Here is a 24,582-nt window from a genome sequence, read left to right as displayed (position 1 = left end):
AGGGCGAGTCTTCACTAGCAACGTTAAAGCGCTGCCCTCTCCCAGTGCTCTTAAAAAAAAAAAAAACCCACTTCCACAAGGGGACTAGCTACAGGCGCTGGGAGCACAGCTATCGGCGCTGGCACTTTACAGTGCTGAAACTTGCAGTGCTTGGGGTTATTTTTTCACACCCCTGAGCGAGGAAGTTGCAGTGCTGTAAAGTGCCAGTGTAGCCAAGCCCTTACATATTAAACAAGCTATAGGGATTGAAAGCTTCATATTTGCCAGAAAGTGGTGATGAGGGGTGTAAGAGGGTGAATATTTACTTCCCATACAGTAGTTTTTAAATGGGAAATCCGTAGAAGTTACCTCTTCTGCTGTTAACCTGTCAAGATTTGCAGAACCTGAACTTGTCTCCGCATTCAGAATTTAGGCTTCCTGTGCACAGGGTGATTCCTGGTTAGCCATTTTATGTTGTGCTGTGACACATTTGTATCATGACACTGACAAATACCACATCCTGAAGGATAGCCTAATATGTAGTAATACCATGTTTGCTGGACCAAACTTTGAACAGCATGGCTGACTTGGCAGGCTCTGACAACCACTCAAACAGTTTAAGAAGCCCGTGTTTACGACAGTAATGCTATGGTGTGCCTCCTGTGATTTATAGTGCTAATTTGTGTAGCCACATGAGGTGTTGGGGAGATATATAAATACAAATTCAAAGCCACCTTACAGTAGGAGCTTAAAATTAATATTTTTTTAGGCCAAAAATTAGCTATTGCCAGCATACTTGAATGCCCTGTATTGGACTAAGGAAATTCTTTCACTCATAACGATTTTCTACCACGAATGTGTGTCTGCGCTACACTTAACTTGGGCAAAGAAAATAGACTAGATGCTTTCACTTTCTGGCTGTTGAGTACTAACACAACTTTGGACTGTTGGACTATTTAAGTTTCTCCCATAAATCCTATTTTTACAGGCATTTGGGACTAAATCAAGCTGATGGTAGTAGTTTTCAAACTAAGGAGTAATTTATATATCTTAGAACTAAATGTGTTTAGAAATATGTAGATTGATTTAACCAGTTGTTCATATTGTGTATCTGATGGCAAAAGAAAAAATGCTAAGCATCAGATTACAAACTTGGTTACTTTTTTGCATTAAACTCTTGTAGGAAGTGGAGTGAATCAAGTTGCTTTCAGAAGTACGGCTTCATGGAATTATGTCCTTAATATTGTAGTACTTTTATTGTCCAGTAGAACATAGTTTAAAGCAGCTTAGTAGGACAGGTGTGGCAATACAGTGAACCTTTCTTAACAAGAGACCTGCAGCTTTTGGATAAATTGGTGTGTCTGTTAAAGGGTGAGAATGCAAAATAAGAAGTTGAAGGTGGTTTTTCCTGTCTCGCTTCTCTGAAGTCAGGTAAGCAGCTTACTAAGGTAGCTTTTGTTGTCAGTGCAGGGGAGTTTATATAATTCAAATTTTCTAAGAACTTCATTAGGCTTTTTATGTTGGGATAGTTCTAATTATTATTATTATTTTTATTATTATAATTGCATGATACTGCTGGATATTGGAATAAAGTTGCTTTGCAGTTGTAAAGTTTGGCTGAGTAAAATTCAAAGATAAGTTGGTCATGTAATCACTGCACAGTATAAAAATCCCAGTTTATTAAAAGGTAGGGTTTCCAGGTGTCCAGTTTTCGACCAGAACACCTGCTGAAAAAGGGACCCTGGCAGCTCCGGTCAGCACCACTAACAGTTGGTGCAGGGCTGGTAGGCTCCCTACTTGTCTCCATGCGGCTCTCGGTAAGTAGCAACATATCCTTCTGGCTCCTGTGTATGGGGGTGGCCGTGGGGGCTCCATGCACTTCCCCTGCCCCGAGCGCTGGGTCCGCAGCTCTCATTGGCCAGCAACTGCAGCCATTGAGAGCTGCGGGGGCTTTGCCTGCAGCTGGGGGCTGCGCGCAAAGCCTCCTGGCCATGCTTCTACCTAGGAACCGGAGACACCCTCACCTGCTCCTGCACCCCAACTCCCAGCCCTAATCTCCCATCTGTACCCCAAACTCCTCATCCCTGGCTTCACCCCAGAGCCTGCAGCTGGAGCCCCTATCCCCTCCCTCACCCCAACCCCCTGCCACAGTCCAGAGCCCCGTCCCACACTCTGAAACCCTCAACCCTGGCCCGGAGCCACTTCTTGCATCCCAAATCCCTCAGTCCTGGCCCCACTGCAGAGCCAGCACCCCCAGCCAGACCCCTTACCCACTTCTGCACCCCAACCCCCTGTCGCAGTCCAGAACCCCCTCCCACACCCTGAACCTCTCATTTCTGGCCCTGCCCCACCCCAGAGCCCTCCCCCCGAGCTGGAGACCTCATCCCCTCCCACTCCCCAAGCCCCTGCCCCAGCCCAGTGAAAATGAGCAAGTGAGGGTGAGGGAGAATGAGCGATGGAGGGAGAGGCCTCAGAGAAGAGAAGGGGCAGGGGTGAGGCAAGGGTGTTCAGTTTTCTGTGGTTGGAAAGTTGGCAACCCTATTAAGAGGTGGTGAAACACAAAATGAAACATGACTGTCCACCTCGGTAGAGCAGCAGGGATTCTAAAGAGGGGGATTATGAATTATTTAACAGAACACATAAGCAACTGATTTTAAACAACAGTAGACTTCTATTAAAAAGACACTTTGCTGTTAATGTTACAAAGATTCTCTTTTCTTTTTAAAAATGAGCTATCAACTAACTTACAACAAATCAGTTTCCCAGTAAGATTTAGAGGTAAGGATAGAAAGAATGAAAGCTTTCATCTCACTGTATTTAAGTAATTCTTGTGGTCTGGCCCAACTTTCTAATATTGATGCCTTTTCATAGGTGTAGTACAAATTGCAAGTTTGATTTAAAACTAGGAGTTATGAACCATATTGACAGTCAACTAAATTTGTCTCTTGCATTTTAAAAGATAACTTGCTTCTGTTCTGTCCTTTTTATCCTTCTTAATGCCACACTGTTCTCTTAATTAATCATAATGTATCTTCCTTCAGTTTCTTCTGTTCTTTCTCTCTCTCTCTCCATTGTTATATCTCCACCCTCTGTTTATCTTTTTCCTATATATTTAAGTAAAATTGCTCAGTCTACTTTTCTAACTTGCCAGAAAAAGCAACTTGTACATGTCTACAAAACTGCATTTTAGAGATTTCAGACTGACATGGCTAATGTTAAGTTTGATTTTACTACAGCAATTAACTTGCCATTCTGCAAAGTCACAGTGTGACCTATGGCCTAAGTTTTGTATGCACAGTACATACACCAGTCCTTGCTGGTTTGTTGCCCATTTCTCCCCATCTCTTTCTAATTTTTACATCAATTCTTCATTCCACAATCACAGATACTGGAAGTGATACCAGCCTGTCCCCTGTATTGGAGAATCCTCATGTCCCTGCCTCAGCCCTGATGACAGTGTAATTTCTCACTGTCAAGGCCCTAGAATGCTGTTTATCCTGTCATAAGAATTAGTTGAAACTCTTTGGTAAGCCTTAATTGACCAGAAGGCTCTTCAACTTGGAAATATGCCTCACAAAACAGATTTTAATGTTTAAAAATTGACTTTTACACCTAAATTAGCTTTTTAAAAAAATAATATTTTTCAGCAATGGTAGGGTAGGTCTTTTAAATAACGAAACTTCACTTGACTTAATCATGTGATTTATCTATATGTTTCTTCAACAAGCTTGTGTCTACCTTTTTCAATCTTTTGTTACTGTACATGTTTCTAAGGAGATCCCAGTGGAGATCCCAGGCCGAAGTACTTTTTACTGGTGAAGGCTGCAGTTGGTCAAATTGTGAATTGTTGATCTTGGACATCCTGCCCGATGAAATGTTACTGTCACCGTAAACACAGTATCCCATATGTTCTTTGTCCTCATCACTTACCAACAGTGAGGAAAGAGAGTACTTAGTACTGTTAATAAATACCTCAAAGGGTGTCTGCCACTTCAGATACACAGACTGGCAGGCCCTGTTTCAGAGGTTACAGTTTAAAAGCACAAAAGAGAAAGAAAGGAATTATATAACCTGCAAGCAAAATGACTGAATTGAAATTTGGTATGCATATTGTTAGTTCTACAGATTTTCTTTTTCTTCCATCCCCTTTATCTGCTCCCTCTTGCCATGTGACCATATATTTTTTCTATGTAGCGTTATGGAAAGAACTCTGTACATGGGTGCCATCATATTAAGTGGGGAAACAGTGGCATCCAGTGATACTGGTTTTAGACCATTGTGATCTTAACTTGCTGATCTAAATATTCTGGATGGTAAATGAGTAGGGGGATGATAGGAGGAGGAAGGGGAAATTGACCTGGACTTGAATATCTAAGGCAGAAATGGGCAAATTATGCCCTGCAGGCCACATCCAACCCAGAGGCACATTCTGCCCAGCACCTGAGTTCCTGGCCCGGGAGGCTAGCCCCCAGCCCCTCCCCCGCTGTCCTCCCTCCCTACAGCCTCAGTTCACTGCGCCGTGGGCACAATGCTCTGGGCAGCGGGGCTGCGAGCTCCTGGGGCAGTGCAGCTGCAGAGCCCGGCCTGACCTGGTGCTCTGTGCTGTGCTGTGGCGTGGCTAGCTCCAGCTGGGCAGTGCAGTTGTAGCACCGCCAGCCACCGGTGCTCCAGGCAGCGCGGTAAGGGGCAGGAAGTAAGGTTGAATAAAGATCAGGGGAATTCAAGGGGGTGGTCAGGGGCTGGAGGTGTGAATAGGGGTGGGCGCAGTCAGAGGGTGGGGAACAGGGAGGGTTGAATGGGGGCAGAGGTTCCAGTAGGTGGGTCAGGGAAAAGGGGTGGCTGGATGGGGTAGGGGTCCTGCGGTGAGGCAGTCAGGAAGGAGAGGAGGGGTTGGATGGGGCGGCGGGGGGCAGTCTGGGGCAGGGGGTTCCAGGGGTGGTCAAGAAGCAGGGGGAGTGGATGAGGCAGAGGTCCTGGGGGAGGGGAGGGGAGGAAGAGGGGCACTTAATGGGACAAAATCGGAGGGCCCGGACAATCTCCATCCGAGGATATTAAAGGAACTGGCGCGTGAAATTGCGAGCCCGTTAGCGAGAATTTTTAAGCAATCGATAAACTCAGGGGTTGTGCCGTACGACTGGAGGATTGCTAACGTAGTTCCTATTTTTAAGAAAGGGAATAAAAGTGATCCGGGTAATTATAGGCCTGTTAGCTTAACGTCTGTAGTATGTAAGGTCTCGGAAAAAATTTTAAGGGAGAAAGTAGTTAAGGACATAGAGGTCAATGGTAATTGGGACGAATTGCAACACGGATTTACTAAAGGTAGATCGTGCCAAACCAATCTGATCTCCTTCTTTGAGAAGGTGACGGATTACTTAGATAAAGGAAATGCGGTAGATATAATTTTACCTAGATTTCAGTAAGGCATTTGACACGGTTCCGCATGGGGAACTGTTAGTTAAATTGGAAAAGATGGGGATGAATATGAAAGTTGTAAGGTGGATAAGGAACTGGTTAAAGGGGAGACTCCAGCGGGTCGTATTGAAGGGTGAACTGTCAGGCTAGAAGGAGGTCACTAGTGGAGTCCCTCAAGGATCGGTTTTGGGACCGATCTTATTTAACCTTTTTATTACTGACCTTGGCACAAAGAGCGGAAATGTGCTAATAAAGTTTGCGGATGACACAAAGCTGGGGGGTATTGCTAACACGGAGAAGGACAGGGATACTATTCAGGAAGATCTGGACCACCTTGTAAACTGGAGTAATAGTAATAGGATGAAATACAATAGTGAAAAGTGCAAGGTCATGCACTTAGGGATTAATAATAAGAATTTTAGATATATGTTGGGGACGCATCAGTTGGAAGCGACAGAGGATGAGAAGGACCTTGGGGTATTGGTTGATAGCAGGATGACTATGAGCCGCCAATGTGATACGGCTGTTAAAAAAGCAAATGCGATTTTAGGATGCATCAGGCGAGGTATTTCCAGCAAGGATAAGGAGGTGTTAGTACCGTTATATAAGGCGCTGGTGAGACCCCATCTGGAATATTGTGTGCAGTTCTGGTGTCCCATGTTCAAGAAGGATGAATTCAAACTGGAACAGGTCCAGAGACGGGCTACTAGGATGATCCGAGGAATGGAAAACCTGCCTTATGAAAGAAGACTCAAAGAGCTTGGCTTGTTTAGCCTGGCCAAAAGAAGGCTGCGGGGGGATATGCTTGCTCTATATAAATATATCAGGGGGGTTAACGTTAGGGAGGGAGAGGAATTATTTAAGTTTAGTACTAATGTAGGCACGAGGACGAATGGGTACAAACTGGATATAAGGAAGTTTAGACTTGAAATTAGACGAAGGTTTCTAACCATTAGGGGAGTGAAGTTCTGGAACAGCCTTCCGAGGGAAGTAGTGGGGGCAAAAGACTTTTCTGGCTTTAAGACTAAGCTTGATAAGTATATGGAGGGGATGTTATGATAGGATAGTTTAATTTGGGCAATTGATCTTGGATTATCACCAGATAAGTCTGCTCAATGGTCTGCAGGGAGATGTTGGATGGGATGGGAACTGAGATACTGCAGAGAATTCCTTCTTGAGTGCTGGCTGGTGAGTCTTGCCCACATGTTCAGGGTTTAGCTGATCGCCATATTTGGGGTCGGGAAGGAATTTTCCTCCAGGGCGGATTGGCAAGGGCCCTGGAGGTTTTTCGCCTTCCCCTGCAGCGTGGGGCATGGGTCGCTTGCTGGTGGATTCTCTGCAGCTTGAGGTCTTCAAACCAATTTTGAGGATTTCAATAACTCAGTCCTGGGTTAGGAGTTGTTATAAAAGTGGATGGGTAGGGTTCTGTGGCCTGCCTTGTGCAGAAGGTCAGACTAGATGATCATATTGGTCCCTTCTGACCTATGAGTCAGCTACTGCATCAATTGCAGCAGCGTAGATCTTGTGGGTAGTGAAGACCAGCCCGTAGCCTTAGCGTTCTTGGCGAAATGTGCTTTCCTATACCACTGTTGCATGATTTCAGTTAGCTGCCCCCGGGTGGTGTGTTTTGCGAACCTTCAAAAGGCAAGTCACTACATAAATGCAAACTATTGTAGATTCAGTATAGTGAAATAAACACTCTTCCCTCTGAGACAAGGTGCTGATTTGACATAACATAAATCCTGGATGGACAAGGCTGAGATCTGAGGCTGATAATGAAATCTGACCTGCCTCCCTATTTTTTGTAAACGATCCCCAAGCTACACTTCAAGGAGACTATATACATATTCAGCTGTGTGCTCCCTGCCTAATGTATGGCAGTTGGCATTTTGGACATCTACAAGGAAACTGAGGAAGGAGGCCAACTTTCATTTCTGTGTGACTTGTGTTGTGCCAATCAGCCAGTGCCCCCATGCTTAGTGCAAGTTGACAGCTTGTGTACGGGGCAATGAATAATTAAACTTCACTTGTGCAGATGGGATTTTGGTGAACTAGACTGCATGAGACAAGGTGGGTGAGGTAATGTATTTTATTGGATCAACTTCTGTTGGTTGAAAGACAGCCTTTCAAGCTATGATCAGCACAAGTCTTTCTTAGCCAGCATGCAGAATCAGCACTTTTATCCTATGGTTACACTCACTTTTTACAATCCTTGGAGAACAGGCTTTTAAAATGTACCTTATAAGTTACTGGATGCCCAAATACAAAAATAGAGGAGCACCCTCTGAGTCAATGGATAAATTTAAGTGCATTGTAGAAAATTGGAAAAGTAATTCTTGCCACAGGGAATTGAATGCTTATATTTCTCACTATGCTGAAAATGTGTCCCTGCATATCCTCTCTACAGTTGGCAAGGCAGTAACTTTCAGCCGAGTGCCCCGTGTAACATGTGATCACAGTGAGAATGTTGTATATTCTGTACACTTAAATTAGACATGGTGCACAACTCCAGATAGAAGCAACATAGCATACTATAGTGAGTGGTAATAGCAGTAACCCTGAAAGTTAACCATATCCCCAGGTCTTGAATTGTTAACTTAAATGATACAATTTGTATTGGAGTAGCACCAAGGAGCCCCAGTCATGGACCAGGACTCCATTGTGCTAGCTGTTGTACAACTGCAATGCTATAAACTGACTTTCAAATTCTACACTGTACTGTTTATGCAGCAACTGCTCTTAGTTTCTGTTCTTGCTGTCAAAATTCTTTGCAACAGGTATCTTTTGAGAACTTGTGTTAAAACAGCTTTTTATCACTGCCTCTTTCCTCTAGGTTTAAATATCTGTTTAAAGTAAGTGAGGCCCTTGCTGCTTTGAGAGAGAAGGGTATGTGTACACTGCAATTAAACAGCCATATCTGGCCCATGTCAGCTGCCTCAGGCCCTTGGGGTTTGGGCAGTGGATTGTAAAATTGCAGTGTAGATGTTGAGGCTGGGACTGGAGCTCAGGCTGTGACACGCTCCTCATAGGATCTCAGAGTTTGGGCTCCAGCCTGAACTCGAATGTCTGCAGTGCAGTTTTATAATTTTGCAGCCCAAGACCCATAAGACTGACTCAGTTGACAAGTGCCAGCTGCAGGTGTCTAACTGCAGCGTAGGCATACCTTTATGGGCAGTCTACACTGTGATTTTTAAAAAACCTGCAGCATTGAGTCTGAAAGCTCAGATTAGCTGACATTGGCTGCTGGGCTAAAAATAGCAGTGTAGACATTTGGACTGCAGCCCAGACTCTGAGACTCTTCCCCCTTGCAAGGGCCAAAAACCAGGGTTCTGAGCCCAACTATCTACACTGCAATTTTATAGCCCCACAGCTTCAGCCCAAGTAAGCTAACACAGGCCAGCTGCAGGTGTTCTACTTCAGTGTAGATAAATACTCCTACCCCCAAGGGCTTCTGGGACCCTGGGTCCAAGCCCTGGGTTAGCATGATTTGTGTGTAGACAGAAGAGGGGTTAAGCTTGACCCAGAGTTCAAACCCTGGCTTACATTGCAGTGTAGACATACCCTTAGAATATTCGATTCACTGAAGCTTAAAATAAACTACTAATTTTGTAAAGGTTTGAATTTCCTTTGCAGAATATCATCTTGCAAAACTAGAACTGTTTTCAAACACAGGATCTAAGACAGCTTTTGGAGTTGTGCTACTCTTCTTTACATTTTATAAATGATATTCAAAACATACCTGATCTTATCCTTCAGAATCCTAAACTAATCTAGAAAGGTACCCCTTGGGTTAGCTAAACTGAACAGCAAAATTTTACACTGTGAGAACACAACCTCTCTGTTTCAGCTTCCCCCAACACTTCCATAAGACAGCGTGTCCCAGACAGTCTCCGATATCGGGTATCTTCTTCCTCCCTACCATCCCCTTTGCATCCCTTGTGTCCCTCAGTTATACCTCTCAAGTTTCCTTTATCATTCCATTGTTCCTCATGACCTCCCCCAGAAAGATGTTCACACAAGTCCCTTCAGAGATGGATAAGACAATCTCATATGCAATGGTCATATTTATGGGTCTGAAATTTATTCAGAATTAGTCTTTGCTTGTACAAACAACTTTGGTTCCTGTTTTTCCTGTATTACTATTTAGTTCATAGTGTTCCAGCTACCTCTGCCTTCAAATTTTATTGCAAAATAAGCATGCCTACTGTAAGGATTGTTTGCTATTTGTCTAACCTATAGGCATGATTTTGCATTTTTATTTCCTGTTTTGGGGAGGTCAGCCTGAATCCAGCTCTAGCAACAAAGCTCTTATTTTCCTATGATTTGTAGCTCTATAAGTATGGCTCAGCAGTTTAACATTCCTCTGTCATAGAAGGGGTAAAAGTAATTTAAAATGTTACAGCAGTGCCCTTTAGTCTTAAATTCTGAATGTGTCCTGATGACATTCTGGTTAGCGCACTTACCTTTGGGCCACAATGTTATGGCTTCGTCAGGACTTGTGTATAGTACTGATGCTGTACTTCAGTATTGGAAAATAGAGGTGTGCTGCTATTGGTACTGTGACTTCAGTCAAATGATAAACAGCAATTTTTCTTGCCATTTCTGGAAACTAAACATTTCCTGGTTTTGCTTTAAGATAACTTCTCCAACACTGCTTTGACAAGTTCACTGTAGGCACTTTGGCCTTGTCTTTATTAGCTTTTTCTCATAAAATCTCCCACCAGTGGAACAAGGCAAGCTGACTTGGAAAAATGTGATTTGAGATTTTTAGGGCCCTAACTTTGCAAAGTTATTTCTGAATAACTTGGAAACCAGAAATATGCACAGTTTAAATACATAAATGATGTAATGATAGACATCTGAAACACATCTTGTGATTTTTATTTGTATTTCACTACTCTGAACTGAATATGTACAAACTGGGAAAGAACTCTGAGATTGTATCTTTGGACTGGGGCATTTGGTCTCCTATGCAGTGCAACAGGTATGTCAGATGCTTCAGTATAAAGAAGTGGTACTCTAAAAACTATGTAAAAACCAATAGCTTTGTGTAACAGCCTGTAGTTTCTGGAATTCTAACATTTTCGTGAAACTCTTTTTTGTTCATGCTCTGCTTCTGTTAAATCTCTGGTGTAAACCAAATGTGATTTCTTAGTATTCAAGAAAACTGAGTGTACTATTATAATGCTGATATTCCTAATACTTACACATCTTTCAATAGATTTTCTCTGTCATGCTAGAGCAGCTTGATGAGAGCAGGGAAACTTTATGGAACCACCACTTCATTTTGTACAATGCAGCTTGATGTGAATACATTTTGTACAAAAAGTGATTTTTTGCTTACCACTTATCCTTTGAGTGGTCATTGTATGTAATTTGCTCTACCGGTAAGAGATGAACCAGAGTTCCTGAAGTGCCTTATTTTCAGCAGCTAGGATCTTTGATCCTTAAAACTATTTTTTGCTGATCTGTTCTATGTGAACATTGAGTGTGGCTGTAAGTAGTAATTACTGTTTCAAAGTAACAGCTATTCATGGTGCATTGTATGCAAAGACATTTGCTGAAAGCTAAATCTTCATAATCAGTGATTCTCTTGGTATTGATATAGAGAATTTGTTTTTCTTGTAACTTTCTTTGGATTATTATTTTGTGTAGGAGTAGTAATGAAATATATGTTCAGTAAGTCCTGAAGCAATCAAATTTTGAAGAGCACGTCAGATTATGGTAGTAAATAATGTAGGGGCAGGGAGTGTGATCTTGTTAGCTGTTGGTACAGTGCCTAGCTCAGTGGTCTGCTATGACTAGGTATCCTAGGTGTTATATGGTAATACTACTAATTATAGTAACTTGTGTCCTAGCCCAGGTCAGACATAATCATTGCTGTTCTTTCTTCTCTTTCCTGCTCCTGTTGTCCTGTGCCCACTCATTGTTGGGATTGTGAGATCAAAGCTAAACCACCACTTGCATCTTTTCCCCTCCTCCTACCTACTGTCCCTACTCCGTTCTTTACCTGCTGACCTTCCACTTTCATCCTTACCTCCCCGCTTGTTGCTGTTCTTCCCTCCTTTTTGCAGTGTGAGTGTGAACCAGGTAAGTAAGCCATTCATCTCCTCCCCTCCCCATGAACAGGTCAGTGTGGTGAGATTTACTATGTTGCTGGATTTTTGGAAGGCTCCAAATGTGGACTGTATCAAAAAATAGTACTTTTATTGCATTGGCTGGTTGCTAACTTTCAGATTCCAGTAAAATTACAGGAATTGAAGATTAGGTGGGAAACCAATTAGGATTGTCTTTTCCATCCTCTGCAGAGCTCCAACTAGAATCGGTCTGATATACATTTTGATCTTAGCTGAAAGGCCACATGTATGAAACACTGAAGAAACACATCTTTCACCAGAAAGTGGCTTTGCGATAGGAAATCATAGGTGAATATCAGGTAGCTGACTTATTAAAAAGTGATTTTAATAGAATACATTTTTATATAGTTTCTGGGCGTTAATTTGGAACATGAAATGGTATTATGATTATTCAACCTAAGGCAATATGATTCTGCTTCAGTGGTTCAACATAACCTTAAAAATGTATAAATCAATTACATTAAATGTTACAGGAAGAAAATTGAAGAGTACTGGAATAAACAAGATTTTAAAATGTACTGTAAGTAGATTTTTGGAGATAGGGAAGTCAGGAAGCGTGTTAAGCTGTTTGTTCCTCCCCAACTGTGTGAGTAAATATTTTAAAATGTTGTCCTGCTAACCTGGATATTGAAAACTGACTTCTCTGAAACTAGGTTTAAAACATACTAAACCAGCATGGTTAAACATTAAATTCTACAAAATTTTATTTTGATTTTGTCTGAACTTTCTTACGTAAAGCAGGCTCTTTCCACCCATATAGTTAGCTGATTTGTAAGAACTAAATAGCACATATCCATATTTGCCATATTTCTTGTATTGAAATTAACAAGATAAATATTTAGATCCTAGACCTTGATCTAGTATTTCACTTAAATAACATGGATTTTCCCAAGTTTCTTTCAGTGTACATGAAATTCTGATTTTACCAGGGTTTAGAATTGGTCTCAGGAAAAATCCTGACTGCTGTCTTTTGTGGGATAACCCCCAAATTAAGTGTTCTTGGGGGTTTTTTTGTATTTACAAGTTCTCTCCTGCTGTTAATCATGGGCCTATATAGTACTTCTGAGGTAACCTGTTCGTAGAGACTGATATAAATTCATATAGCTGTTTTGTCTAAACTTGCAGCATTTGTGACTTATGTATATGTTGTCACTGTTTCCAGCTTTGGGCTCTCTTTCCCGTTTCAAGCAAAGGAGTTTGCATCTCTTGAATGTCAAAGCAGTAACATTTTAGGCTGGTTCCCTTCATAGACCCTTGTTACTTTAATTTTTTTCTTTCAATAGATGATGTGGTTAAGTCAATTATTAGGTTCTTGGCCTTCGGTAGACTTGGCAGTTGCCTCTTAGACCACTTAGTTTCTCCTTCTCTAGAAGACTGGGTTTTATGTAGCAAACAGGTAACTCCTTCCCATGATGTCTTGCAACAAAAAATGGAAAGAGCTACTACGCTTATAACTCCCATGTTTCTTAGATGAGAAAATCCAATAGAATGTTTAGGTCAAGAGAGATTACTTTGTTCTACAGTCGTCAAAGAAGTCCTGCATACAGTTGCTCAGATGTCTTGAAGGCAGTGATATTGCTCAGGATAATGTGTACTTGTAGTGAAAATAGTGTAATATGCATATTACATGTACTGTAATGTAATATATACACTTATCATATAGTGTGTATGTATATATTATACATATATAAGACAGAAATCCTGTTTATATATGAGAGAGATCCTTTTTGCTTCCTTCTCTCCTCACTTTTTTTTTTAAACACCCCTTCCCTTTTTGAAAATTCTGCACAAGTATATGCGACAGGTTCTCTCCCACACCCCCTTTTCAGGGTGCTGCCTGGGACTGTGGCACCACTGAGCCCACCTGACCCACCAGCCTGGGCTCCCTTTACACTGTATTGCTGAGGCAAGCCAGCCAAGCCCTCCCTCTAGCTTCAGGCTGCACTTAACCAGCACACATACTGGTAGGGACACACCCCGCTGCAGCTATACACACAGATGCTGAGATCAGCTCTGCATGGGAAGGCTCAGCTAAGGAACTGCTCAGTATTCAAGTGCACACCCCCCTCTGGAGTGGAAACCCAAAATTATACTGTCTTGCGCTGCACAGAGAACTATACAGCATAAGCTCATGACATTCACTCCCTCTCTCAGTGTGGAGAGGGATTACACAGCTTTCTGCCCCAAGGTAGGATTTCTACACAAATTGGTTATAGACCAAACAAAATCAAATTTATTAACTGCAAAAGATAAATTTTAAGTGATTATAAGGGATAGCAAATAGATCAAAGCAGATTTCCTAGCAAATAAAACAAACACACAATCTAAGTTTTTAATATACTAAAGAAACTGTTTTTAAGTAACAAATTCTCACCCTAACTGTTTTTAGGCAGATTGCAGAGATTCTTGAAGACGAGCTGCACTTGCTTGCAGCTTAAAACTCCAGATATTTCTTGCACAGACCAGATCCCCTCTAGCCTGGGCTCAGCCCTCCCCGCCCCGCCGAAGCTCAGTCTCTGTTTCTCAGGTGTTTCCAGCAGCCTTCTTTCTTGGCGGGGAGTTAATGAAGAATGAAGCATGATGATGTCACTCCCCTGCCTTAAATAGTTTTTGCATATGGTGGGAATCCTTTGTCTCCTAGTGTGGTTTTCCCACTCCAACCTCTCCCCCTCATTAATGGAAAAATACTAGTGTTGAATGATTTTCAGACCCTCAGGACTTACCAGATAGTAATACCTGTAGGTGCTATAAAGTAAAAACAATTTAACCATGCAGATTGTCAAACCTTGCTTCTGATGAGAAATTACAGTATGAGTGAGCAGCACAAGTAATACCCTCAGCCACTGGGGTGGCTGAATGGGGAAGGATGTGTCTGCAGTTTCTTTTCCTGTTTCATTAGCAATGGTAGAAGGTTACTATTAGCAGTTCCACAGTGGACCAGTCTAAGTGTGTTTATGGTCGTGGGGGAATAGTTTAGCTACTTAATTTATGTAAAGTCTGCATTTAATGATACTGTAGTCAGATTTCATCCCCAAGTGAAATTTGAAATGGAAGGCTCTAACAAAAGTACTGGCAATAGTCTTTATTAACACAACAGGTACGTAGTTTAATGTAAGCTTTCTCTCCTTCATTCTCCAATCCAGTAGTGATACTGTAGTATACTGATCAACATGGTACAAATTGTATTTAGTTCTGTTATTGTAGTTGAGGCACCAAGATATCATTCTTGTGGTTTGCTCCACCCTAGTGGTTGTGGGGGCCAGAATCTCCATAAAATATACAGGGAGTATCTGTACAACTCAAATGTTGCTTTGGCACCTGAAGCACACCTTGGAACCGGAAAACTGTTCATGATTTGTATGTGCTTAAGCAGAGTTACATGATCTGCACCTGCAGCCTCGCTACACTAAATCTTATAGTAATACAGCAATCGCTGCACATGTGGTGTACACTTACAAGTGTACAAATAAGGAATAGGGGTGAGGAGACATACCTCTTTTCTGAGGAGGAATGCTGGGACAGTAAAAAGTGGAGTTTTTTGTTTCCTTTAAACCTGAGGTTTTTAATCTCCTTTTAGACTAATGCTACTAAATGCCTCTGTCACTGATCCCACTGATTGACGGTTGAAGCCTGTGGACACTGACAAGTATGGAGTGTTTGACACTGGTAGTAACTAAAAGCCCAAATGCACATACTTCATACTTGTAAAGTTATCTGGTCTCATGATCCCCAATCTTCAGTTACACGAAGCTTGAAATTTTAGTCTAGGGGTGGCCAAAGTGTGGTTCATGAGCTGCATGTGGCTCTTTTACAGACATTGTGGCTCAAGAGCCTGCACTCTGTTGAGGGAGTGACTGCTCACCCTCTGGGTCTGTGGGCGGCCAATCCACACCACTAGGTCTCTGGGGATTGGCTGACTTGGGGAATCAGCGGGGCGATGGGAGACGTGAGCTCAGGCCTGTGATCAGGGCTGAACAACAAACAGTTACGGAGCCCCAGCCCCTTGTCGGGGCAGGGCAACAGAGAGTCTGAGGGGTCAGGCCTGCGCTCAGGCTGAGCAGCAAACAGTGGGGCTTCCTAGCTCTGGTGGAGGGCCGACAAGTGCAGGCCTCTTGCCTAGGAGAGGGGGAGACTGCTACCCACTCCACCATGTCCTGGCCCAGGGCCCTCTCAGTGGCAGAGCAGTCCGCCACTGGGTCAGCGGGGATCCTGATAGCAACATGCTGACTCACTAGCTGTCAGTGCAGCCAGATGCGTCGGCTACCCCTGGGCCACTTCCCAACTCCCCCGCAGGGCGTACTTGGCTCTGTAGAGGTCGTCCTGGTCGTTGGGGAAGAGGACCTCTGTCAGCACTTGTAGCTCCTCTGTAAATGGCTCTGATGGTCCTGGCCAGTCCTCAGCTCCCTCAGGGTCTGACGCAGCCTCCCATCTTGGGGGCTCACAGGAGTCGTTTGGCTCCTTTAGCAGCTGCCTCTCAACTAAGTTCTCCTGCAGGCCTTTTGTTTCTGGTCCTGTTCACTGACTTCCAGCGGGAGGGTTGAATGAGGGGCTCCTCCCCCTCCAGGTCTATGGGCCGCCAATCCACCCCACTGCAGAGCTGCATGTGGCTCCTTTTTACAGACATTGTGGCTCACGGAGTCCCCCACTCTCCTCCCCCCATTCTCCACCTACCAGAGTTGGGGTGGGGAGAGCTTGAGACCTCTGCCTTGCAGCAGGGTGGTGGGGTGAGGCCTCTGCCCAGGGGGTCTCAGGGATTAAGCCCCATAGGGTGCACCTGCCAGGGCTTGGAGCTTCAGCAGGAGTGGGGCTGAAGCCCCAAGACCTGGCAGGTACCTCCCGCAGTCCCAACTCCCAGCAGGTGCACCCTGCTGTCAAACTTCTGAAGATTGTCATATCCAGCTCAGAGGGTCAGTAAGTTTGGCCACCTCTGCTTTAGACTGTTGAGCTGGTTCTGAGTAAGACAATTAGTACCATTTTTAGATGTTTAGTTCTTTGCAGTGAAGAAACATTTTATTTAAAATTGATTCAATAGAACCTCAGAGTTAGGAACATCTTGGGAATGGAGATTGTTTGTAACTGAACAAAATGTTGTGGTTCTTCAAAAGTTTACAACTGAACGTTGACTTAATACAACTTTGAAACTTTACTATGCAGAAGAAAATGCGACTTTCCCTTTATTTTATTTTGTAGTAGTTTGTTTTACGTGGTGCTGTACAGTATTTGCTTTTTTTGGTCTCTACTGCTGCCTGATTGTATATTTCCAGTTCCAAACGAGGTGTGTGGTTGACTGGTCAGTTCGTAACTCTGGTGTTCATAACTCTGAGGTTGTGCTGTATACAAAAAGTCAGGCAGCCTTCTCATGATAAAAATGTCGGAGATATCTGAACTTGTAAGTTTCCCTCTGCTTCTTTAGTATCTACACAGAGTTTCCATGCATTCTAGAGCACTGGTAATACTCCTATAGTAAATAGCCACTTTTATATAGGCAAACTGGAGAAAAAAGCATTGACTTTATTCTCTAGTTTCAAAGCACCTGCTATTAATGGTAAGATCATTAGTATATACTGACACTCCCTTGCTTGGAAAATGACTAGGATTGCTGAAACTGGCCTTCGGTCTCATGTTTACTAGATTGCCTTGCTCACTTCAAATCCACTCTGACATATCCACTGTTCATTTTATTTATAGTTTGGCTGTGCCCCTGATGAGGAAAACTTAGGAACGTGGATTTAGCTTCCATACAACCAATATTTGCTGTACACTAAATGTTCATAGGTCTAAACCTACTGTATCATTCTTACTTGAATTCAACTGTCAAGTCTTGACAAGCTTCCAGTGTGCAACAATATCACTTCTTGGGGTGGGGTATATAGTGTAAATTTTGAATGGACCATTGCAGTGACTAGGCAAATGGTGATCTGAGACTTCTGCTTATGCTGAATTTGTTGTTTTTTGTTACCACATCCTTCCATCCCCACCTATGTCTGTTTTGTTTCATATTTGTGCCCTGTCACAAAGCCAGATTTTTATTCTCCTGAGGGCACAGAGTAACTCTGTTGCTTGCTTGTATAGTGCCTTGCACAAGGGGCATCTTGCTGAGTCGGGTCTCTAGGTGCTATATTAGAAGAAACAATAATGGTCTGTAAACTTCTTAAATATTAATTCAAAAGATCTCTTTAGATTCAGCTGGTCGGATTCATATTACTTATACTCATAATGAAAGGGCAGTCTCCCTGCACTGATATACTTGTGAAAACTAAGCTGTAGAAGAAAGATGTTGTTCAGAAATTTCTACCATTAAAATTTGTGAGGCAGTATTTTAAGACCTTTGACCATGAGGGGAAAACATTTGAGCATTTGTCAGATGTTTAAGAAGCTGAAGTTAAAAGATAAATTTGACTGACTCTGCTATAAGAGTATTTTTCCTTTCTTCTCTAGCTGAATAAATTGTACAGTGAGAACATTTTATGGACCAAGCTTAGGCAGATGTCAGATTTGCTTAACAATTCTGTGGTATTTTGTACTTTACAGTCAGCTTGGCATTCTTTAAGGTAATCATAGAGATCACAGAATCATAGGGTTGGAAGGGACCTTAGGAGATCCTCTAGTCCAACCCCCTGCTCAAAGCAGGAACAATCCCCAGACAGATTTTTACCCCAGTTCCCTAAATGGCCTCCTCAAGGATTGAACGCACAACCCTGGGTTTAGCAGGCCAGTGCTCAAACCACTGAGCTATCCTTCCCCCCCCCCCCATGGCACATTGATATGATCTATTTGAAACTGACACTGTAGTATAGGCTAAAGTTGAACTATATACTATGGTCAGCTTTGGAGGTTTGATTGAATGTGAAGAAGACAAAGTGATTGTATTGAATTCATGTATTATGGTATAGATTCCAATAGCCTGATCTAAGAGTTGTGTCACTTGAGAACTGCTAAGGAAACTCGTCACAGAAGTTCATGATAGAGAAGGCCATCTGAGCTTTTTAGCTTGCAAGACAAATGTTCCTTGTTAATAAGGAGAGAAATACAAATAAAAGACAGGGTAACTTGCAAAGCAACACTTACCAAATTGATTACCACATATGATCTAAATTGTATGAGAGAATATTCCAAAAATGCAAAAATCTTGTTGGACTTGAGGTATAGAGGAATGTATCTGTTCAAATGCTAGTCCTGACCAAAATGGTAACTTCTGAATATGAATTTATAATGTAACAGATTCCTAAATTCAGAGAAATAGACTGACAATTTTTGTAGTTGCTGTTCATGATTCAGTGTTGTGAAGTAAGCAGGAATATTTCCCTTCTTTAGTCTTCAGTTTATACTTTAAGAGTTTGAGTAGTGTCATGAGTACAAGCTTCAAAAAGTGTGCTTTCAGGGTGTAGTATAGGAATTAATATAGTCTCTCTGAAAGTGATGAGTTACTGAATGCTCCACATGAAAGTAAAAAAAAACAACGGTATGTTTATGAAACTTTATACCCTACTGCACATTCATTTAAAATGGCTCAGTCCTGTACAGTCTTTACCACCAAAGTCAATGGAAGATGCTCATTCTTCTGCAGTTTTATTTTTTAACCAGGGTCTTGAAATTTGGTGGTGGTGGTTCTGTTTTTTAAAGACACTGATTTCCATGAAACAATTGTAGAGAATTTAACCCAAGGATCCTTTTTTCTAAAGTAGACTTTTGTACCTGGAATAGATGATGCCAAAGCAGTAGGAACCTTAGTATTTTAAAATGCAACAGGTGACAGTCATCTGAGTTCACTAGATCATTGGCTGTGTATGTGAATTTCAGGTTTACAGAAGAGGAAAATGGCTCAAGAAACTAACCATAGCCAAGTGCCTATGCTTTGTTCCACTGGATGCGGATTTTATGGAAACCCTCGTACAAATGGAATGTGTTCAATTTGCTATAAAGAACACCTTCAAAGGCAGAATAGTAGTAATGGTAGAATTAGCCCTCCTGGTAAGTAATGCTGATAAGTATTAGATTAATCTCTAACATGTTGATTCCCATTTGAGCAAAGCTTGTGTGCTACATTAGAGTGAGATTCTATTCCTGACCCTGCCTCATCCTTTTGGAAGTGGGGGTTTGATTTTTTTTTTTTCAGCAGCCAATGATAACACAAAGAATGAGAGAGGGGGCAATCCACTGTACTGCTGCCAAAAAGTCTCTACTGTTTTACAGAATTTAATCCACTTTAAAATGAAATAAACATACTGTGGATAATCTTTTTATAAGTGTAATTGTAGTTTATATTTTTGTGCCTTGCATTTATTTCTGGCAAAATATAATAAGCACCAGGTGTCCAATATCATCATAAAAATGCTAGAAATTCTCTTCAGAGAAGATTTATCAGGAATTACTGACTCTACAGAGAACAACCTGTCTGGGGCAGATGAAAAATATTTAGAACAAAATCTAAATATTAAATTCTGGAAATCATTGGTGCAATATTAAGATTGACACTTCAAACACAACTCAGGAAGCATTGTTTTTAGAAAGGTTGCCACAGCAGTCTTTCTTCTCACCTGGATTAGGACAACGCAAAGCTTGAGGCACACTTCACTTGGGCTTCCTGCACTTTGGCCCTACTCCAGGTCAGCAGCAGAGGTCCTCCATCCCCTGACCACTTGGAATGGGCAGCAGTTACAACCAGGGGCCTCTCCTTCCTCACCTTCAGCTGCCTAGAGGAGCTAGGAGACTCCTTCCCCTCTGAACCATTGGTAGTGTCCCTCTCATTCCAAGTAGTGGTGAAAGCAGCAGCAGGGTCCCACTAGCCCCATGATATGGTGGTCTTTCATGTGTAGCTAAACCCTGGCGTTTTCTTGTGGTGAATGTGGGGCCAGACTTTTTTCGTGACTAATGGCAGCTTCTGCTGCTGGAAACTGCGTGCAGACTCTGGTAAACCTCACAGTATGGATTACATTCAGGTCACATTTTTAAGCTTTTTCACAACCACCAGGGCTAGAGATTCATTTAAATGAAAAGCTCTGGTTCTGATAGCCCATGACTCTAGGATCTGGGCCCCTAGGTGTGGACCTGTTCTAAGAGTATTTCAATGGAATCTTTGTATGTTACTGCAATTTTATGTTACTGTTTGTTCCCTCTTGTAGGTGTGTGTGGCTTTTTGTGGGTTTTTTGTTTGTTTTGTTTTACAAAACCCAGGAGATCCTATAGTACTTGGCCTTGGAGAAGGTGGTTCTTCAATTTCAAAATTATTTCTATTGGCCAGACCGTGAAAATACATCCGACCTTTTGTGGCAAGAATTGTACCTCTTTTATTGGAGGTGTCATGATTCACTACACTAAGTGATCCTGGAGGCAGTGTTTCTGGTAGTATGACTCAATGAGCTACTTGCCAGTTGGCTCAATAATAAGTTGGGTCAACACAGAGATTCCGTCCATAGTGTTCCCATGGCCTAAGTCTCTCTTTACAATTGAATAAACAAATGAAGAAATTTGCATTCTAGTACAGGCAGTCTGTTACAGACTTCTTTGGATATAGACACAGTACAATATCTTCACAGAGATACTTGTATAGTTCCTTGGCTTTAAGCTATGTCATTTTATGTACTTGTTGACTGAAGTAGACCATGTAGAAAGCATAACTTGCGCTACTGAATGTGTCATTTCATGTAGGCCCTAATATTCCATTCAGTTCAATGGCATGTTATTGGCTGATGCATTGCCAAAAGTGCAGTGGTGGATCCATAGTGAAATGGGTTAAGTAAAATGATAGCTGGATGAAACGTGTCTGGGCATACAGGGGCAGTTGGATACCGGTCCCAAATATTCTAAAATATCTTCTGTGGTATTAGTCTCTTACAGAAATGTGAAGTTGAAATACCAGTTATTCGTAGAAGCTTTTGAGTAATTTAAAACAGTCATGCTTTCCTTTGTTTAATGCTGCTTTTTTGAAATATGTGCAGTGTGGGCTTTCGGTGGACAAGGGTGGGAAGTGGGCAAATGTGACCAGACATAATTAATGTAAGTAATTACAGTACAATATAAATACATTAAAATGTAGGCTCTGATTCAGCAAGGAATTTCACCATATGTTAAAATAGCATGTTGAATTGCGACCACATGCAGAAGAATCTTTGTTATGGATAAATTCTGTAACTCCAGAAGACAGTGTAACCCATTTTACATTAGTGTCTTTCTTCCAGCAACTTCTGTCAGTAGTATAACTGAGTCTTTACCAGTACAGCACACAGAAGGCAGTGTCCCGGAAACTCAGTCAACATTAGACTCTACATCTACCCAGTCTACGCAACCAAGGTAAATTATCTTGTCTATGCTTATTAGTCAATATTTTACATACAAACTGATATAAACATGATTGTTTCAACTACGTCCTGAGGTTGAATAATTAAACATTAAAAATTGGGAATGAGAAATGAGCAATTTGATCTTGCATGCTTAAAAATGAGATTTCTGTACCAATTACTATTATACAAACAAGATCATCTTATAAATATATTTGAAAACAATTTTTTTTTAAATTCAAAGTCTCAAATGCCAAAATCTCTGCAGTGACACCTTTCTGATCATAGAGAAATCCTGTCTGCACTAGAAGAGCCTATGAAGTCTCGTCACTCCACAACATGTTGATTTGGCTGTGATTTTCTTAGAAATAGTAACTATTAATTATAAATACTTTAACTGGACAAGAAAGCTCTTCTAATTGCGTGTCAGTAAAGAGAACTGCAGTGTTGCATATTGAACTGTTTGCTTCATTTCATCTCATCAGCTCATCTAGAGCAGTGTTTCCCAAACTTGGAACGCCGCTTGTGTAGGGAAAGCCCCTGGCGGACTGTGCCGGTTTGTTTACCTGCCACATCCGCAGGTTCGGCCAATCGCAGCTCCCACTGACTGCGGTTCGCTGCTCCAGTTCAATGGGAGCTGCTGGAAGTGGAAGCCAGTACGTCCCTTGGCCCGCGCCCAAGTTTGGGAAACACTGATATAGAGGATAGGTTTTCAGAATAGGATATAGGAGATTTGAGTTCTGTTCCTAGCTCTGCTACTCAACTGCTGTCTCCTTCACCTCCGTCTAAATTAGTAAAAGATATGTCTTTTGTAAATCATTCCGAGATCTACAAATGAAAAGCAGTATGTAAGAGCTGAGTATTTACTTACTTATTTTGGTCATTGCATTTCAGTGTTGAATGACATGAACCCAACAGCAGTTTAATTTTTTCAAGTGCATTGGGATCTTTTGGCATGAAAGATGCTAGACAAGCAGATTATATTAAAATTTAAAGTAAATTGACTTGCAATTTCTAACTTCATCAACCAAGCTTCTCCTTTTTAAAAATGCCATAACATAGACTACAGTTAGGTAAGATTAGACTTCTTTGTTTATAGTTGTCTGAACACAACTAGTCCTAGTTTACAGCTTCTCAGTCAATATTTATGAAAGCTATTAACTTGATACCCAAGTTTACAAGTATGAGTTATGAGCTAAATACCACCTGCAGTGCTAGCTGATCTTATGATCCTGTTGCCCTTCTATTTCCAGCTTGGGTGGAAGGTTTGTACTTAACAGTAATACTGCCTTTCTACCCAGTCAAAATGCACAAAGTTCATGCCAGGTCTGGAAAAGTGTCAAAGTATTATAGGCCCAGGGGCAGAGGAAAACCCTCTGAAATGATGCAAGGCACCTTTACCCTTCCTCCCCCAGATCCTGGCTAGTATCCAGAGCCAGCCTCTCTTTCCTTCCATCAGTTCTCTGATAATATCTGGCTTGATTGGCAGATTTAGGTACTGGTCCAACAGGGCCCATGCCCAGGGTTCCCAACCAAATGAGGGGTCCTGGAAAAATGGGCACCCTGGTGCCCCAGGGTTGGAATGCGGTGGCTTGTCCCCCTCTGCCTGCTCGCCTGGTGCTCCTGCCAGGGAGTGGGTTTGTGCCGTGGTGACTTTCTCTGCTTCACCTGCTCACCCGGCGCTCCTGCTGGGGAGCAGGGCAAGCTCCCACGCCCAACCCTGCTCCCAGGCGGGAGGAGCAAGCCCCTGTTCCCTGACCCCATTCCCTGGCAGGAGTGCCATGGGGGGAGGGACTGCAGGTGAAAAGGGTGGGGAGGGGCCCCCCGCTTGCTCTGGCCCAGGGCCCCACAAAATTGTAATCCACCTCTGGGTTAGTGAATTCCTAAAAGGGAAGTGCACTGTCACCCTCAATCACTTATGCAAGTTTCAACTTCTGTTTTATTTAGAAAAGTATTAAATTTAAAATCTACCTCCTGCCCTGCACCCTAACAGCCCCTGGGAGTTTTGATCTATTCCAAGTAGTGCATCGTCAGTGTGGCTGAAGGCTCAAATCACAAAGTTGTACGGGCTTCCTTATGTAACAGGGGATGATAGAATGGGAGAGAAGAATGCAAGATGTTCTGTGGAAGTCCTAAGTATTTGAGTAGATTCCCCTATTTTCCTGGATTCAGGCTACAGCCTAATGACCACTTACAGTGACAAGCTGCAATTGTCTTACTCACGTTAAACACACCAGTATGTGAATCTGAGGTTTAGTAATCACTACTGTTCCTTCATCTAGTTGTCATTACTCTTAACTAGGCAGGTAAGTATTAGATTGTTATCTGTAAATTTTGATAAACATTGGTTTCACTATACACACGCAATCTGACAAAATATTTCTATCAGTAGTTATCAAAATTTACAGATAGGCAAAGTAAGACAAACCTGCCTGAGAATTTATTAGGGTTTGGTTTAAGTATATTTACTTTGTTTGTTTTGACTCGATGTTGACAATTTATGCTTTAAAGGTTATAACTCTTTAACTATTTGAATCTCAATTCCTAGTGTCATTAAATAATAATTTGTCTAATCTCTCCCATAATTTCTTGCAACTATGAAAATTCAAATGGGTAAAAATAAAAAACTTAAAAATAAACCTCAGTATTATCAGTTAAAATGAGAAAATAAAAATTGAATTTGCCAAACCTACTCCTAACTGAAGTGTGTGTTACGATGGAAGCTGAAAATATTTGGCTTCTCATCAGCTTTGTTTTTTGTTTTGTTTTGTTTGTTT

General features: G+C 42.0%; 1 protein-coding gene across 2 annotated transcripts in view; it reads left to right on the top strand.

Annotated features, from left to right (window-relative positions):
• Positions 1-24,582, top strand: part of ZFAND6 (zinc finger AN1-type containing 6) — a 52,394-nt gene that overhangs the window by 14,001 nt on the left and 13,811 nt on the right. For both annotated transcript variants that reach the window (XM_050967839.1, XM_050967840.1), the window contains exons 2-3: positions 19,329-19,499; positions 21,707-21,818. In XM_050967839.1, the coding sequence (XP_050823796.1) occupies positions 19,346-19,499; positions 21,707-21,818 (266 nt within the window). In that variant the 5' untranslated portion in view covers positions 19,329-19,345. The remainder of the gene's footprint in view (positions 1-19,328; positions 19,500-21,706; positions 21,819-24,582) is intronic.

This window comes from Gopherus flavomarginatus, chromosome 9, assembly GCF_025201925.1.
Source record: "Gopherus flavomarginatus isolate rGopFla2 chromosome 9, rGopFla2.mat.asm, whole genome shotgun sequence".
NCBI classification, from domain to species: Eukaryota; Metazoa; Chordata; order Testudines; family Testudinidae; genus Gopherus; species Gopherus flavomarginatus.
Note: the sequence above shows the minus strand (reverse complement) of the source record. Positions and strands in the feature narration are given on the sequence as shown.